This window comes from Cyprinus carpio, chromosome B6, assembly GCF_018340385.1.
Source record: "Cyprinus carpio isolate SPL01 chromosome B6, ASM1834038v1, whole genome shotgun sequence".
In the NCBI taxonomy this organism is placed as follows: domain Eukaryota; kingdom Metazoa; phylum Chordata; class Actinopteri; order Cypriniformes; family Cyprinidae; genus Cyprinus; species Cyprinus carpio.
Genome location: NC_056602.1, coordinates 18,101,238 through 18,120,507, shown reverse-complemented (window position 1 = coordinate 18,120,507; position 19,270 = coordinate 18,101,238). Strand labels below are relative to the sequence as shown.

General features: G+C 36.8%; 2 protein-coding genes across 4 annotated transcripts in view; one reads left to right on the top strand and one right to left on the bottom strand.

Moving 5' to 3' along the window:
• Positions 1-6,340: 6,340 nt before the first annotated feature.
• Positions 6,341-13,627, bottom strand: LOC109066915 (ubiquitin carboxyl-terminal hydrolase CYLD-like). 3 transcript variants are annotated; one of them, XM_042726010.1, is made up of 15 exons: positions 13,358-13,627; positions 12,484-13,144; positions 12,067-12,351; positions 11,477-11,558; positions 11,120-11,295; positions 10,835-10,988; positions 10,494-10,635; positions 10,217-10,321; positions 9,966-10,057; positions 9,681-9,747; positions 9,102-9,240; positions 8,740-8,848; positions 8,507-8,625; positions 8,017-8,242; positions 6,341-7,275 (listed from the first exon to the last, which is right to left on the bottom strand). In XM_042726010.1, exons 2-15 carry the CDS (start codon positions 12,916-12,918, stop codon positions 7,091-7,093), a joined length of 2,316 nt encoding a protein of 771 aa, XP_042581944.1. In that variant the 5' UTR covers positions 12,919-13,144; positions 13,358-13,627; the 3' UTR covers positions 6,341-7,090. The 3 variants fall into 3 exon arrangements, with proteins under 3 accessions (XP_042581944.1, XP_042581943.1, XP_042581945.1); XM_042726009.1 differs by having other exon boundaries at positions 9,102-9,243; positions 13,358-13,625; XM_042726011.1 differs by lacking the exon at positions 10,217-10,321 and having other exon boundaries at positions 9,102-9,243.
• Positions 13,622-19,270, top strand: part of LOC109105650 (zinc finger CCCH domain-containing protein 3-like) — a 70,031-nt gene continuing 64,382 nt past the window's right edge. Inside the window, exons 1-2 of the mRNA XM_042726008.1 lie at positions 13,622-13,685; positions 17,529-18,984. Of these exons, the coding sequence (XP_042581942.1) occupies positions 13,640-13,685; positions 17,529-18,984 (1,502 nt within the window). The 5' untranslated portion in view covers positions 13,622-13,639. The remainder of the gene's footprint in view (positions 13,686-17,528; positions 18,985-19,270) is intronic.

Sequence of the window (19,270 nt, the reverse complement as noted above, 5' to 3'; positions counted from 1 at the left end):
TTAATATTAAACTTAATATTTTGTGCAGTTTTGGTTACCCAACCCACAATAACTGACTGTGAATGGTGTCAAAACATAAGTGCATTCACAGTTTACTTAACAAATTGCCAGATTGTACCAAAAAAAAAAAAAAAAACAGTACCAAAAGCTAAATAACATTTTAAATGGGGACATTTTAACACAAAACAATAGTATGTTTTAAGAAATGTTTAATTGCAAGTACAAAAGGATTGAGATTTTATTTATTTATTCCTTGTTTAACCAAATATTGGATAATTAATAATAATAATATTAATAATAAATATTAAAATCTAATAAGAACTTAAATTACTGTATGTACAATGGTTTGCAGCACTCTTGTATAAATTAAATGTGGAACACAGAAGAGATTCGGTGGACCAGGACACAGTAAAGATGTTGTTTCCCTTACAAGATGACAAACATCTCAGAGATGATAATTTAATTTATTAACATTGCAGATAGACATCTACCTCAAAAACTCAAAAACTGTTATATTTTAAGTATGTCTTACAGCGGGACTTGGAAAACAAGTCTAATGATGCCTTTACTTAAAGAGAAGAAAGCAGATTTTATTAGAGATTTTGAGTTTCAGCTTTTTGAGAGCCTAATGAACCTAACATAGAAGGCATCCAAAATGTGACATGCTGTGGAGGCTTCACTAACACTTTGAAAACCCCTAAATTGAGAACAATGACTCTAAAATCCACACTAACCCATAAAAACATCTCCTCTATTGATGTCCTTGACCGGTTCGTCAATTTGAACTGATTTTCAGAGTCCGGAAAATATGTTGTATGTGCCACCTATAAAAACCAAGACCTTCTCAAAATTCTCACTTTGTTAATAGTTCAAACATGCACTAATATGCTATTTCCATAAAATCAGCACTTTTCCGTTAGAAAGTGTCAGCATTTATTGGGATGTGTGCAACAAACCGATGCATGTGCTCCTTTTATCAGTCTCTTGACTTTCATCTTCCTTCATCTGTGGAGTATTCTTTATGCACATTAATGGAGGACGTGTTTGATGTCCGTTAGGTATCTCAGCTTATCATCAGCAAAATCAGTGACCTTTGCTGTGCTCAGGGAGATTGTGATGTACAATATAAGACTTTATGCAGACTTTACCGGAAACAAAATCTGACCAAAATGTATGTTGTAAATGCTGTAAAAACATTTTGTTTAAACCTTCAAACCTGTCAAAATATATTACGTTAGGAGGACAACAATCTTAAAATACATTGTGGGTAAGTGCATATAAGAATGTACAGTAGCTTGCAAAGCTATAGTCTTTTACAAAAAGTCATAAATATCTGTGCAAATTATATGTTAGCTGTAATTACATACTATTTATTTCAAGTTGATATTTATATCATGTAATTTATTTATTTATTTATTTTTTTCAGCAGCTGTACCTGTGAGGCTGAGCAGTGTAGGAGTGAAATTAATCTTTACGAAATGAATTCCTTGTGAAGGCTAAACTCGGGAACTTTCGCAACACACATGCCGTGCAACAAAACAATGAACTTTCTAATCTGACAGGAGGATCTGGGAGAAAGACAATTTGCTCATCTGTCCCTTCACCCATCCTTAGGCTCCCTCCTTCCCCCCTGGGCATGACATAGAAGTGTAAAGGACTCAAGTTGCCAGACTTAAAAACTGAATTTATTATATCTTAAGAATTCATTATATTAACCCCTTCATGCTTGGTATCGTTCTAAAGGTCTCTGTGCAATTGGTAAAATGGTCTAAATTTCACAGTAGTCACTTATATTATGAGAAATATTGAAAATTTGAGTGAATTCTGTACTTCTGTTATGGATGGTCTCCTTTCAAAATCTGGGATTCTGTAGTTAGAAAACCCCACACTGCACATGTGAGACTCTGGAGCTTTGCATAAGAACTAGAACATACTGCTGTGTGTCTCTCTGCTGTCAGGTATGCATTTTGTTTTTTATTTAAAAGTGTAATTGTGTTAAACACACTGTGCCCATAGTGCATAGTTGTTTGTGCTACTACATGTGCACATAGACTAGTTAAGTTTTTTTTTCTAAAACACGATTGCTTTGCTGTAAGTGTTCTTTGAAATGCTTAGGTAAAAGTTTACAAATACTTTGCATTTTAGACCGCGTGTCTTGTGTTAAATTAGGATAACTGTTACATGTGTGACTATGTTAAATTTGTTTATTTCCTATATGGATCACTTGGCTTTTCCCCATATAGCTACAGTATCTATGTACAGGAGCAGGGTTGCCACGCGGCTACAATGGGATTCATAATTGCATTATCCTTTTTAAATTGGCTTCTAATTGTTTCATTATGTAATTGGCATGATACAATTTTTCCTGACTAATAATAAATTGTTATATTTGATTTATTCTGATCTCTTCTGAAATCATGATTATTTTTAGTAGATTAAAATCATAGTTTGGTGTTTCCACAAATCTGCGTCCAGGATAGATCATACTGAAGTACCAATGAATGAAGCGAGGGCTCATCATTAGGGATCTTCTGATTTCTGTCTGTCTCTGACTTAACAAGTTACAGTTTTCGTGATTATAGAAAAAAATACACTTTTTTGTTATGTGCTAGCATGGTGCAGCCTATTTAAAGGTATTATAATCACCCTGTATCCTCTGAGTAAGATCATAACTGGCGAGTTTGTGCCGTGTGTTCACTGTTGGCCAAGTGAATTGCTAAGCGTCATTGCAAAGCTGGGTCATTAATGAACGAATAATCAAAAGTACGGGATTTCCAGAATAATCAAATATCTAAATTAATTTACAATCGATATCTGTGATCAATTTTTAATTAGAAATATTGCCTAAATTTAATGATCACTTGAAACTGGAGTCAGGTTGAATACAGAGCTAGACTAAAATTGAAGCTAAATCCTGATAAATTCAGAGGTGCAAGTAAAAGACCGAACATGCATTAAACCTTCAGCCAGGCCACTGGACTCTGCTTTTTGGACCGGCGGGTGGATTCTTACAGCAGCATGCATTCACTGGCTCTTTGAAAGAGCTTAATTTAACAGAAGGATGTAATGGAGCCACTGGTCTTTCACATATGAGGTGAACCACAAAGCGGTGACATTAGAAGGGCCACTACCTCCTATTACAGTTCACTAATTTGATTCCTGTAACACAGACCCACATACATGCACTCCTGACATTCACACTCACACATTTCAGATGGAGAATTTAAAAGACACTAAAAGCCGTGTCACTGCTTCCACAAAGCAGTACAAAAAGCAAAAAAACATGCATTCAACACTAGTAAAGTAAAATGTCAATTAATGTGTACAGTATGAAGCCATTCACTTGATAAAATGCAATTATATCTTTTGTTTAATTATTAGATGCATGCATGAAAGAACATGAGGATACCAATGATGTCTCATGCTCTAAGTACAGATGGTGTCATGGTAACACAAGGTAATTGTCCATAAATGATACGTTCCTGCAGAGTTGCAGTGAAATTTGTATACACAAGTTTGGTGCATACAAAACCAAAATGAATAACCTGGAGAAAGCAAACTATTACATTTTTGATTATCAGTATAGCAACCATCAAATGTCAAGCTTTGCTAAAAATATTTATACAAATACATGTGTAGGTGTGCTTTTATAAATTGTTCTGCTGTCAACCCACTGCATAAAAATGCACATGAAAAAGATTTTCTTGGTGTTAAGGGTCTATTTGATTCTTAACGGAGCAGTCTTTTTAATACATAATGCTTTAAGCAACACATGATGTAGATAATGACTATGCATCTGCTGTGTTGACTACCCAATAGTAATAAATAACTATGTTATGGACAATTGTAACAATGTCCTTATTACCAAAGGAAGTAACAAAGGTCTTAGGGGTTTGGAACAACATGAGGATGAGTAATTAATGATGTTCATTTTCCATGACCTAAAATAGACAAATGCAAGAGAGAAGGCCGATTAAAAAAATAAACAAAAGTATAAATTAATCTCTCAGCACTTTGAAAACATGTATTATTATTATATTGATTACACAACCAAAGTTCAGTCCTTAACTGAACCTATTGCATCAAGAGTTTTAATTCCCTATCTCTCATATAAATAAAATCTAGCAAACATACATATTGCTGCAAAAATTAAAGATTTTTAATGTCTTTCTTTCAGTCTGTTACAGACTCCCTAAGAACAGATTTAGAATATTTCCTACTGCGTCTAATTTGGATAAAAAGACGGAATCTAAGGACTTGACCAAGATTGACAATCGAAACAAGTAATCATGCACAACACACCTGCTCATACCTCCTCCTACACATGCAATTATCCCAAAGCTGTTGACATAGCACAAAGGCAAGATCCTGTTTCTGTGTCTAGACACCAACACAGCAGCCATGGTCTGAATCAGTATTTGCACATAGCAGGTGTGCAGTGTAGAAAGTGTCACCCTCATTAATGATTGCCTTCTCCATATAATCTGTTACGCAACCTCTGAAAAGACCTCTTTAATTCTGAACTTCTCATTCCACTTGGTATCTTGGTGAATAATAAGGAAGTTGTTGTGTTCAACATGTTGAAGGTTTAACAGGGTTTTCATCCTATGTTTAGTTCTGAGACCTTAAAGCAGGTTATTAACTGAATCAAAGATTTTGTATAGCCAGATATTTGAATTGTGCCACAAAGTCATGTCCTCACTGCCTGCTTTTTGGGGGGGTGGGTGGGGGTTTAGCCATGTGTATACTGCTATTGATATGTGAGTGATCTAGTGCAACCCTTGTGGCTTTCCTGGTATCCTCTTTTCACTAAACCACATTCAATAAACTTTAATTCATTTTTAGCTTAAGCACCAGGGACCAGCACTCTCCAATATGCATTAAAAAGACCAATTTTGTGTAAAAGTACTTATGATTCAATTAAGGCAAACTATGTCACAACACATGCATTTAATGTAATGAACTGATAACACAAATTAGAAAATGTTCATATCCTGGCACTATTCTTAACAGGTAATCCTATTTAACTGATCGATCAGATTTGTCAGGTGAAATCAGTTGACATTGACTCCTCTCACAGTGCTGAGATCTGTCTGCATAATGAGATCATCACACAGGCTATGCTTTATTGATTTAGAGTCAGGCATTAGTACATTTCCTGTGCCTGTAAAGCAGTGCTTGCTGATCACAGGTCTGGTCTTTTCTGTGTTTTGACAGTGTTGTGAATTCAACGTGTTGGCTGTGTATTCACACATTCTCTTTGTTCTAAATCAAGTCAAGAGAACTCACAATGACAGCATGGATATGAAAGTAAAAAGGGAAGAGTTTTCATCGAAAGAGACAATAAGAAATGAAAGGCATATAAGTGCATATAAGGGATGTTTTTTTTTTTTAGATATGACAGCAAATAATTAGTTATTACTTGTTTAACTAAAATAAAAATGTCATCTTTCAGATGTAATACACTGTAAAATGTATATGTATGTATGTGTATATACATCATACATACACACACACACACACACACACACACACACACACACACACACACACACACACACACACACACACACACACATATATATATATTTTTTTTCAAAGTTGTAAGTAATATGTTTTGTCTCTGCCAATTTTCCAATACAATACAATTTATTATTATTATTTGTTTTGCACATTCACAACCAATTTTGTTTTAATAACCATATGTATTATTTATTTAATTTATCATATTGAACATTATTTTTTTTACACTGTTAGATTACATTTGCTGTCATCTTCTCACTTTAGGTAATACTTTAAAAACAATACTCTAATAACACAGCTAAATGTAATCTTCATCAATTCAGCAAATGAAAATATCCATACTGTACAATATAACATAGTGATAGCTAAATTAACTTTTTATTTAATTTGATTTAAAGCAAGCAGCAGAAAGGCATCAAGTCAGGAAGTCATTTATCTCTATATAGAAAGAAAATAAATATTATAACTTAGTGTAAATGTTACAGTGAAGCCTGTTGCTTAAGGCATCTAAAGTACATAAATCCAAGTGTATTAGCTGTATCACAGCACAGATGATCCCAAATCCCCCTTTTCTTATCCAGTCTTAAGAAAAGATTTCTGTAGAAGTGCTGTTGTGAGCCCTTTCCACCTCTTGCAGTCTAAACAACTACTGTTCCAACACTTAAAGTTTACGATGCTGTAACAAAATCCACATACATGCAAAGTCTCGTCCAGGTTTATTCCTGTTTGGTAAGGGAAGGAATGTAATGAGCTGAGATCTAAGGCTCTCACACAAGCACACACATACAGAGAGAGAAAAGGCACACAGAGGAAGTAATTCCTGTCAAGACATTTATTTTTGGTTGAACTTTTTCTCTGTAATAAAATCAAATACACTAAAACAAACAAATTCAAGAATGAAAATATTTTGACAGATAATTTGTGACACAGTAATTACACACAGTGTTGCTCACAATGTTATTCAGTAGCCTAAAAGCTTCATGCAGAACCTCAAGAACCAATACAATTGAAAATGACAATTGGAATTCTGCAAGTCATCATCTTGTGACAAAACAAAATCTTTATATTGTCAGTATTAAATGTAAGCAAAAATACCTTGACTCCCTTTTCTATTAAAATGAATTAGGCAGCAAGCTACAGTAGGTCAGCAATATGCATTTGAAAAGAAAATATAAAAACTCTTCCCATTTTGGTAATATTAGAAAATTATTTTATATATACATTATTTCTTATACACATACTTTGACAATTTGTGTACTTTTACTCAAGTCGAAATCACTAAAAGAATATCAGCTGCATCATCTTCATCCAGCATATGTTCAAAAGAGTCTGTACCGTCCACCCAGGCAATGCAATATGGGAATTCCATACAGAAAGTAAATAATTCCAAAAGAAAGTGTAAATATTTGACTGAGAAATGCTCAAATATGGAGCAGAAGCATATAGTTTCATGATTTCCCTTGAAAAGAACATACCATTATTAGAATCCATTACTTAGCAGACCTATTCATACAGTAGATAATCAGATTGCACATTCTCATTTATTGACATGTACGTATGGATTTAATCATCGATATAGAGACATGGTCTTGCTCTGATAAAGGTACATGTATCCATCACAGAAGAGTCGCTTCGCCACACCTTCCATCTCACGAGGCACTTGATTAGCCAGCTGAGCCAGAGGCATATGTAGGTACTGGCCAACCTCAGGACATGCACGTACTTCTGGGATATTATAGCCATCACTTTCACCTACAAACAGGAAAGTGTATATGTTCAAACCCAGTGTTAAAGGGACAGTTCACCAAAAAATGTTCTGTCATTAATTACTCACCCTCATGTCGTTCCAAACCTGTAAGACTCATCTTCTCATCCCCCCACCCCATATTTACAGCAAGGATCCATACCCGATCAAGGCTCAGAAATATAGCAAGGACATCCTTAAAATAATCCATGTGACATTTGTGGTTCAACTGTAATTTTACAAAGCTACGAGAATACTTTTTGTGCGCAAAGAATACAAAAATAATGACTTTATTCAACAGTTTGTCTCCACCGCATCACCCTAAAGCACCATTTTGGAGAGTATCACATACGTAAACAACGTATGCAATGCATGTATGCGGATACGTTGCTTATGTTCCAATCAAGGCGTAAAAATCATAAACAGCGTATCCACATATGGTGCTGCTGACACAGAACAGCATACGTTGTGGCATGAAGTTATTATTTTTGTTTTCTTTGCACACAAAAAGTATTCTTGTAGCTTCGTAAAATTACAGTTGAACCACTGAAGTCACATGGATAATTTTATCAATCTCCTTGCTACATTTCTGAGCCTTGATCATGTAAGGATCCTTGCTGTCAATGGGAGGGTCAGAGAGCTCTCAGAATGCATCAAAAATATCTTAATTTGTGTTCCGAAGATAAACAAAGGTTTTACAGGTTTGGAATGACAGGAGGGTGAGTAAATAATGACAGAATTTTACTTACCAACGCGGTCAGCCATACTATCAAAGAAGATCCAGTCAGTATCCTGAGGTCCATATTTGACAAAAGAGACATAGTGGCTGGTCTCTATACACAGCACAGCAAACAGCTCGAGTTTCTCCCGTGGAGGAGTGCGGCGATCAGACCCTGAACTCTGTGAGTAAGAGAAGCCCTGAGGAAGAATCAGGGTGCTGGGTTTGTGGCATCGACGCTGCTGGTGAGAGTGCACCTACACAAACAAATCAATTCCAAGATAGATGAACATATTATGTTGCATTAAAATTTAGTAAATATATAAATAAGTTAATGATTTGTGACATATAAAGTACATGATTTACTCTACTGTATATAATCCCTTTTAATAATTAGTCTAATAATTTAATAATAATCAAGCCTGTGAAAACACCCGTAAGAAAGGACTGAATTTATGCATTATAATTCATACAGAATATATATATTCCGATAAATGCAGAATGCATATTTAACATCCTACCTGAGCGGAACATTTCACACAGAAATATTTGAATCCTGTATCACTAAACGCTGCGTCTCTGAAGCACTCGGCACATTCCTGATTTGCTAGCTGACCACACAACACACACTGCTGAGGACCTAATGTGCAAGTAAATATATACAGTAACAAACACCTCAGGTGACTTAATAGAGCACAATGAAAGAGGGAAACCCCGAGACATTCATATTTGTATAGATTTAAGGACAAGTTACCATCTGCGAGAAGACCTGTGATGTCTAGTTCTGTAGAAGGAATGATTTTTGGGAACATTTTGAAGCTCTTCCCTGAGCGAGGCATAGTAAGAATCAGGCAGGAAGGCACCTGGAGGCATAAAAGAAATAAAACTCAGAGTAACAGCTAGATAATACAATGACTTATACATCTAGATTGTGGATCCATTTCAATAAGATATTAAGTAAAACACATAGAGGATGTATATTCATTTAGGTCATGCCAGAAATATTTAAATAGAGAGTAACAGTACCATCTGCAGGTCAATTATGGAATGTCCAACCAAAATAAAGAACTGAAAGCAGAATTTCAAACACAAAACAAACAAAAGGAAGAACAATACCTCTGCTAGTTTGAGACTGTTGCTGTAAAATGAATGTTCCAGTAGCTGCTGAACTGTCGGCAGGACTAAATGGTGGTTATAATCCATAAAGATTTGGTAGTAGTAACAGCTTTGCACTTTTTGTATGCTTCCTGATTGGCTGCTAAAGGCAGTAATAAACACATATTAATGCATAAACTCCAAAAAACTTATTTAAACTAGAAGGCATTCTATAAATGCCAAGAAATAATTAGCAGAAGTAATCTCTGAAAATTAGAGGTAGGAATCAAGAAACATCTTTTTTCTAAAAATTGTAACAGAATCATTTTTCATGACGTTCAATTAGCTTACAGTTTCTTGAATTTCAATCCTCTTCCTTTGCAAAGAGATCATAATGCTAAAATATTCGCACAGTGTTTCCAACGTGTAGTTTAAATGTGTGTGTGTGTAGGTGTTAAATATTATAGTAGTTAGGATCAATTATTTGGTACTTCCCCAAATTACTAGGAATAAACAATGTAACATGAAGGAACTAGAACAGCTAAGTTCCTTATGATTCCTCTCCCTACTGACAAATAAAACAATGAAAAAGTTCCCTACCAGAGTATGAGTGGCGGATCCAGAAACAGAATCTCCTGCATGATGAGAGAGAGGAACTCCTCAGGATCTGCACACATCAGGAAAAACACTATGCTTAGTGCAATTCTATAAAACAGCCAAGAGATCTTTTATAGATAATGAGATGTAAATAATTTGTGGAAACAGCTGTGTAATATTTGGGATCTGCATTTTGATGACTCGAGAGAAATGTAAAGTTGGACATGTTCCTTCAATATTCTGTTTAAAAAAGCTGAATATGGCTATGACATCTAGGTGATAGCGTACCCTTCTCATCTGTGGTGTAAGTGGGGCAGTGTTCCCGTTTCTGTAATTGTTTCCGAAGATTCATCACACTTTGCTCTGATACAAAACCTTGTCTGTAAATTAGGAGAGAAAATGAGGCTATTCAAGCTCTCCTATATGTGTATATGTACAATAAGTGTTATTAAACTTTCTGCTTAGCACGACTTTCAAATTTACATTTTACAAGGTAAAAATTATATCAATACAAAGCCAAATGAGGGCCACAAGCTCACTTGCGGAGAGGGTTAACAATGTTCTTTAGCAGAATACTTTGAATGGTTTCATATTCTGTAGTCTTAAAAAGCAGAGAATCCAGAACTGATGAACAGGAAAACACACTGGACAAAAAGAAAAAACTGAAATAAGATCATGCCATATTATTGGACTATTGATAAATTAATGCATGTTAAAAGGGAAAAAAAATCTTATACAGTAAATATCATTTAATATACATTATAATACAACATACATTAAAACTCCATGTAAATCACGACTAAGATGAGTTCTAACCTGAACAGGGCAGAGTCCATATAACAGGAGTTGCAGTGACCCTGAATGCCTTTCATCTTACCAATCAGTCGGTTTGACACATCTTCTGTTCTAATAGGAGGCACATTGTCCTGTTCCTCAGATACCATTGCCTCATCATTATCTGTCACAGAGAAGAAGAATGAGGCACACAAGGAATGTTGCACAAGTTCCACTACAGTAGGTGGCAACATAATATTGGTTCGTGTAATCTACCTGTCCATGGTAAAGTTTCACTTTCCGCTAATAAACAACTGACACACTCACTTTAAATACAGTACAATGTAATTTCAGAAAAACCTAACCATATCATTAAGTCTTACCAGAGTTACCATTGAACAGCTTCTTCTTTACACCAGAAAAGCGATCATCAGGGCGACAAGATGAGAGTTTCACAAATAAACCACAGTAAGGAGGACAGTTAAAGTACCGTTTTCCTTTATATGTTCCATCATTCAAGCCAGCACTGCTGTCCTCCTAAGAAAAATACATATATTACAGTCTTAGTTTAACAAATGGTGAAACTGGCTTATAGTTTTATTTCTTTTAAGAACTACAGGAATTTCTGATAGAGTTACAACAGTTAAACTGGTATATAGAGAACCTACCAGTTCCAGTCCAGCAGTCATCCCAGGGAAATCGGGTAAATAGCCAATCCAGCGGACAATACCATAAAGTAGCGTTTTCCCCAGAAACTGCACTAGGGAGCCAACAGTGATTTCGTCAGAATCAGTAACACCCCCCATCCCTGGGCCCTGAGAAGTGTCCATTTTTTCAGCTTCATCTGGTCACAAGAAAAAAAAAAAAAAAAAAAAAAAAAAAACTAACTCCATTACATTGATAGGATAAAAAAATATATTGTTTCCATGAGTGTCCAAGCCCAAATGCTTATACTAAGGTTGTACTATGTGTTCTTCTTTTCTATAAATACATATAAAACCTGTGGCAACACATGCTTATGTTACCTTTATTTAACAGCTCCTCTTTAATTACACAATCCAGTGGGATCAGCATCTCTCCTCCTCGCTTCCCCTCTTCATCCTTATCCTGAGAAGAGGAACATTTTAGAAAAGTATTCTTACTTAATATAACATTGTACAATAGCTCATCTTTGTGTTTTAGGTGAACACACTATTATACCTTAATCTGTATACTGTCTCGTTTTTCTTGTACATACATCTATGTAATATGCTTTTTAAAGATCTGTAATTTTCTTTTAATTTACATTTAGTTAACATCATTTAGGGGTTATAAACAGGTTTCAAAGTGCAAGTTTTTGCAAAAAATATAGTCATTGTCTCTGTGTAAATTAAACGGTGACATGGCATGCATATTGCATGTTTGCGTAGTGTTTCTTTACAAAGTGACATTACCAACTATTGGCCTGGTGTGGATAAATACAGTGTTTAAGTCGTTTTTATGGATCCCTGTGAATGGGGATCGCTTTGTTCAACTTAAAGAAACTTATACAGACTTAGAACCACATTGAGTAAATTCATTTTTGGGTGAAATATTCATATTTAGTCACTCTAAGAAGTCAGAAGTCAGTACTCACAGTAGATATGAGAACCATTTTGCCATCTGGGTGGTCCTTTATATCCATAACCATGCCATGGTGAGCATTTTTGTCACCAAAAAAGGTTACTCTGTCTCCAGCTTTGAGAGGCTCAGTAGTTGTTATGGACAGGGAAGACTGAGTTGGTAGCAGTGGTGCTGAAGGTTTATGATACACTGGTTTGATTCTTGTAAAAGGGGCAAAAATGCCTGAGTTTTTAGGACATATAAAGTATGTTTTGTAGTGGAAGGAACCATCATTTTGGCCTTTTCCTTTATCTTCCCCCTAAGAATCAAAAGAATATAAGACTTATATGACCACATTACTCTTAGTGGGTTGTTTGTATTACTCTACCTCTGTACCTCTTCTTCAACAATACTACAGACACAATCTCACTCATGCAAACAGGTTACTCACCTGCAGTTCCACCCCGAAGAAGACTCCTGTTGGAGGATCAGAACTATAAGATTTGAGACTGCCAATGTATCGAATCACACCTGTGAGCCACTGCCCTTTATATTCCACGTGAACCTGACAGCCTGCAGACAGATTTGAAGCCTTCTCTAAAGCCTCAGGATCATTCAGGGCCAAGAGTCGGTCTTCATTGGACTCAACAGCCATCAGTAATTCTGCTGATCTGCGTGACAATGGCTGCAGAAGAACTTTATCAAGCAATGTATCAGTTACTTTTCCCATACGAACTACAGGTAAAACGTCTGTGTCGTTGTTTTTTTGCATTGCATTAAATCGTTGTTTATCTATGAAGCATATTTCACCAGCCTTTATATACCCATTTGGTGAAGGCGGCTTTGCAGTTATGATGAAGTATATCTTGTTGTCAGCTGAAGCCATTTGTGGAAAATGTCACTTGGAAAACTGAAGTACGTCAGGCTTTCAGGTTGACACCAGTGTTTCCACTGTGGGCATGGGCCTATAGCATTGGAGTTGTTACTTGCTCACTTCCTCTGAGTAATGCATATTCTTCTTCTTTTACGTTTAAATACCTTCAAGTTAAAAACGTAAACAATTTAAAACAACTGCCCTGGTAACGTAGATGGAAGATCTGCGTAGACACCCTCTGTAAAAAAGTCAAAAGTTAGTGATACCATTAGTAACTTTTGTTTGTTATTTGATTATTGATATATCGACCTGCAACAGCCTACTATATAATCAATAAAACGACGTTTTTAAATAAGGTAACAACCACACTCTCAATCGACTTCATTAAATTAATAATTCGCAATTAAAGTGAGCAAACATTCGATCTAATTATGCTCATTAACGTACTTACCGATGTCAGCAGTACTTTCGATTTCTGTAAACCAAAACGAAACTGTTAGAATGCAAAACTGTAAGCCTTCTTCCAAATACGGACACTTAAAAAAGGTTGTTGAAATAAAGATAATGATGTGGCTATCAGAAGTATATAATGTTGCTCTAAATGAAACTACTTTTCAGACATAGCTAACAAGCAGACGTAGCTCAGCTCAAAACCAAAACTTCAGAATCGTCTGTTGAGAAGCGTGATGTGATTGGATGTTGCCTGTAAACGTATCTGTGTTTTGGTGCAAAGATGGCTGAACGTGAAGCGCTAAAAAGAGAAATAGAGGAATTGCAAAGTAAGTGTGGCTACTTTATTTATATGGCGATCCTCTAGTGTAATTCAACAGTGGTTTTACGCCTTTTTCAAAACCCTACGTTCGGTATTAGCTACATTTACCTTGTGAATGAAGTATTAGTAACACCGTGGCTGATCTGACGTTTTCCGTTATTCACTAAAGTTAAGATATTCACTTATATTAGGATGTTTATATGTTTGTAATTTCTTACTTACCCGCAGTTTGTTCGTTTTCATTTTTCCTCGTTGTTGGTAACTTACTGGTTCTTTGCTGTTTGCTGTAAGTTAGAGCAGGTTCAGGGATAAACAGGTCTCTGGGCGAAAATGACGTTCAAAACCGGTAACGTTATAAAGGTGTTTCGACGTTTGACTTTGGATATTAATCAGATGTTCAGCCGCGAAAAAAATAATTAAATTATTAGTGGATGAGTATAATTGTATGAAAATGGCTTATCTGAAAACCATTAGAACGTAGAACTGAACAAACATCGCAGTTTATTTGTTTTACTCCTCCTCGATATGTTGCAACCATAGACTGTACTGTTGCAATGCTTAAAGTCTCTGGCAGCAGCGAGCTGGCGCTCAGGCCATCTAGGGACCGTCTACAAACTACAAGTAAATGATAAAACTATTAATTATTCATTAGTAGTCATCACCTGATTTTTATTTTATTATTATTATTTTTTTTTTTTTTTTTTACAATTCACAAAGCAAGAGCTATTTGTGCACCAAGGTCTTTGAAAGATATAAAGGCAAACACTTATAACGCTAACTGTAATTTTAATAAGAAATATTGTTAACAAGATATGTGATAGTGGTTATTATTAGGGGTGCTCCGATCAGGATTTTTAAGGGCGATCACTGATCACCAATCACAGAAAGCAGTATCTGCCGATACGATCACCGATACCAATCTTTTTAAAGCCTTTTATCATGTAGAATTATTTATAGTGATGATCCAGTCAAGATTTTTAGACATTATTCAGGGCCTAAATTTCATTTTTGAAAATGAATTCCTATTTTAGGTCACTCGTGAGAGTGGATTTTTTTTATTTAAGGGGTGGAGGGGCATTTTTTTTAGACATTTTTAAAAAATATATATGTATCTCACTTAAATATTTGATCATGCACTACATTTTTGTTTTGACAATTGTGCAATTGTTGCACAATAGCTTACATACAGTACAAGCCTGATTTCATGAGCGTATGTGAGGCGGCCTTTTACACCAGGTTCACACATACTCACACATACTAATTCAGCTGTGTGCAGTAGGAATGCTTTAATCCGTTAATATGAGCGGGGAAAAAATACGCAACGCATATGCACTGCAAACAGAGTAATGTGAACCTGGCATTACGTGTGCGTGTTGAGAGTGTGCACCTTCAGCATTATAATTATTTCACACACGCCGGACAGAGACGGTGCCACTGCGTGTCGTGCCAAACCTCTGACGGCAGGCACGTCATCAGATTGGGATAGTTTTTTTGAGAGCGGCCTTTTAGAGATCAAACATCCCAACCCGATTATTGGCCGATAGTGATCGGTAACTGATCAGTCGGAGCACCCCTAGTAATTATTATATTATTACTATTAATAAATATATTAATAAAAGAAAAACAATTTTAAAAATCATTATCATTCCATAATCCAGTGGTCATGCAGTAGGCTGATTTCAGGTCTTGGTGAGAACATTTTAATGTTCCTTGTTTTCACAGAAGTATGACACCAAAAAGTACACGCTATTACAATTAAAACCAATAAATAAATTCATTTAAGATAAATACACTCTTCTGCATCAACCTCATGCTGTGTGTCTTGTTACTGTTTTTATAAGAAGATTTTTATATTTGTTTTAGTCACAGAACTATAACAGAAAACATGCTATTGAAATTCAGCAGTTAAGATAAAGCTGGCAAAGTGTTGTTTTGCAGTTGTTTTGACTTGAATTTGAAAATCAGATTTTTAATCAATTAATTTATAGCACACACAGTTTTATTACACAACTTCAGTGGGTGTTTGAAGTGTTTTACAGTTTACAAGTATACAGATTTTGGATTCTGTGTATAAATATGTCAGTTGTGGTGGACGATGTATAATTGTGAAAGTTTAATTGTTCAGGCTGAATATAGCCTGCGGGAAAAAACTGTTCTTGTGCCTGGCTGTTCTGGTGGTCAGTGCTTTGTAGGGCCGACCAGAGGGCAACACTTGAAAAAGAGAGTGGGCTGGGTGTGTGGGGTCCAAAGTGATTTTCTTTGCCCTTTTCCTCACTCTGGAGATGTAAAGATCTTGGAGGCTGTGTTGAGGGGTACCTCAGCTGGCGAAGGAAGTGCAACCTCTGCTGGGCCTTTTTAGCAATGGAGTCTATGTAAGTGTCCCACTTCAGGTTTCTGAGAGATAGTGGTGCCCAGGAATCTGAATGACTCTTCTGCAGCCACAGTGCTGTTCATGATGGTGAGTGGGGGGAGAGTAGGGAGGTTTCTCCTGAAGTCCATGATCAGCTCCACATTTTTGAGCGTGTTAAGCTCCAGTTTGTTAAGACTGCACCAAACAGCCAGCTCTTTAACCTCCTGTCTGTAAGCAGACTCGTCTCCGTCCTTGATGAGGCTGATGACTGTGGTGTCGTACACAAACTTCAGGAGCTTGACAGAGGGGTCCTTGTGTACAGGGAGGAGAGCAGTGGGGAGAGAACACAACCCTGGGGTGCCAGTGCTGATAGTGAGGGTGCTGGATGTGAGTTTGCCCAGCCTCACTAGCTGCTGCCTGTCTGTCAGGAAGCTGGTGATCCACTGACAGATGGAGGTGGGCACAGAGGTCAGGCATGATGGTATTGAAGGCAGAACTGAAGTCCACAAATAGGATCCGGAATGGCTTCACTCAGCCAGGTTTCAGTGAAGCACAGTGCAGCAGAGTTTGTTTGTGCAGGTAAAATAAGTTTATCCGTTTTGTTAAGAAGGGAACAGACATTCATGAGATGAATGTTTGGGAGCGCAGTTCGAAAGCCGCGCATGTGGAGCTTAACCAGGGTGCTGGCACATTTCTTTCTTCTGCGTCTGTATGTGCGTTTGAACAACACAACTGTACCTCCATCTAGAATGTCCAACAAAACGTCTGAATAATCAAAAAATGGAAAATATTGTCTGGTATGTATTGCTTAATGTTAAGGAGTTTGTCTCTGGTAAAACTTATAGAAGAAGAAAGACAAAACACAGAACAAACAAACAGAAACATCAGTAGAATTTCAGAGCTCAGCGTTGTGGCTGCCATTTGCAGCGCCATCTTGTTCTTTAATAACTTTTTAACTATATTTTTCACTTTATTTAATTTTCTGACATTGTTTTCGAGAGATTCTAAGGTTTAACTGTTCCCAAGGGACTTCTAAGCTTATTATTATTTTTTTAAAATAATAATAATAACTGCCTGGTGTTCTTCAGAAAAATCCTCTAGCTCCTGCACATTCTTTGGTTTTCCAGCATCTTCTACATATTTGGATGAACAGGATGATGATGTATAAATTCTTCTCATTTTGTTTAACAATCATATTTTTTTCATTTAGTACAGGACTTAAGAAGCTACAGAAATTCTTACATGTTTCCCAGAAGACAAAATAAGTACAATTTATCCTGATCATCCAATTCAAAAAGTTTAAACCCCCCGTAAAAATAAATGAATATATATACAGTGTATATATATACACACGTACACACACACACACACACACACATGTGGCCACACTTATGTTACAGAGCTTGCATTTACTGAAGTCAATTTCACTCATTTTTAAATAATCAGGTCAGTTCAGATTAGTCTAACCTTAACCTTACACGCTTCTTCTTTACTTTGCAGACCTCATTAATGACTATAAAAGTACTCATGGTGACGTTCCCTCAAGTTCTACGCAGTGGGGTCGTGCCAGACATGGCTCAAGGAGGGCCCGGGGCCAGAGTCGGGGTCATGCCTCACACTACACACAGTCATATTCATCACTGCCACAACCAAATGTGCCTCATTCTTCTGGCAGCTGGAGGAAAACGTACTCACTTAATAACAAGACCAACAGGACAGTTGGGAGCCATGTGTCTCATTCAGCTGTGGACCACCTGAACCAGCCTCACCATCACATCAGTACATCTGGTGACGCTGCAACTGGGAAAAGTGCTGGACCTCTTAGAAACAGCAGTGTTTTATTAAAAAAAATGAAAGCTGAACAAACCATGGATAAATCTACAACATCTTCACTTAATGTCCAAAGTGAGACTTCAAAGGAGAAGAAAAGTGAAGCAAGTGAAAAAAGGACAGTGCTTATACCTTCAACAGGAAAAAATGATCATGGCTGCTCATCTGCCAGTACACTAACTGACTGTGCTTCAACATCTGACCCTGAAATGAAGATAAAACCCACTTTGAAATCATCCTCAGCTGTGAACAATCCCTCTATCCCTTCATCTGTCAAACCTTCAGCTCCAGTTCAAGTCAAACCACATCTTTCCACTGCTACCTTATCCAAAAGGACTGTTGTAATGCCAACAGCCAACATAGATTGTACTATTGCTTCTTCTGCCGCCTCTAACATTCAGTCTCAGGCTTCCTTGAGTCCCACAAAGCTTCAGCTTAAGGTAGACTCAACTCAGACATGTGTAGCCTCGCCATGTCATAAGAAATCTCGATTTACTTGGGTGAAAAACCAAGAGAAGGTAAACATAAAAAGCACACCTAAGCCAGTGACCTCTGGATCCTCTCCTGGGACAGCCACTGTCAAACGAGTCTCCAGCTCCAATAAGAAGGTGTCTCGCAAGCCTAATCTTTCCCTCGCAGCTCCTAAGACCTCAAAATACTCCTGGGTGTCTTCCTCTTGCTCCTTGTCAACAGCTGGGAAAGCAAACGCTTTAACGAAAACGCCACGCAAGCCTCTTTCACCCAAATCTCTTAAAGTCCCTGTAAGAACATCTCAAGGTGGACTAGAGGTACCAATAAAAGAAAAGAGATGTGCCTCAACCTTCACAACTTTATCAAAAAAGTCTAAAGCTACAGGTGCCTCCACATCCCATGAGGACCATGCCAGCCGCTATCGCTGGAAAGCGGCTGGACAAAGCGCAACAGCAAATGCATCTAGCTCAATTTCTAGGCCTACCCATAAGGGCACGGTCTATCAATGGACAGCTAACAAGAATGGTCATAAGGGGGAAAAGGTATTTGCTCTGTCCTCAAACCACAACTACATGAACCTTACTACCACCCCACTGTCTCCTGGTGCTTTCAAGCTCAGGAGTCGAACCAAGATCATCAGAAGATCTGCTAGCAGGTGAGAGTTCTGCTTTTTTAAGATTGTGATGTATATACCATTAGGCAAAGGGATGTGAGAAGTCAGAATTAATTTTAGGGATGCACCAATATAAAATTTCTGGCTGACTCAATCATGCTATGGCCAAAATCTGATAAATTGATATGAAATACCCTCTTGCAGGAGTTAAAAAAGGACTGATAACGAATAACAGTACTTGCCTGACATGTTAAAATGCATGTTTGTTTTATCAGTGGAATTATTAAACACAAGTAATGTGTATTTGTGTCAAATATCAAATAATGTG

Coding starts and splice junctions, on each gene's coding strand:
- LOC109066915 (XM_042726009.1), bottom strand. CDS start 12,918: ATGGCTTCAGCTGACAACAAGATATACTTCATCATAACTGCAAAGCCG. Junction 11,559..12,066: donor AAATGGTTCTCATATCTACT/GTGAGTACTGAC, acceptor TCCTCTTCTCAG/GATAAGGATGAAGAGGGGAA. Junction 10,989..11,119: donor TGACTGCTGGACTGGAACTG/GTAGGTTCTCTA, acceptor TATTTTTCTTAG/GAGGACAGCAGTGCTGGCTT.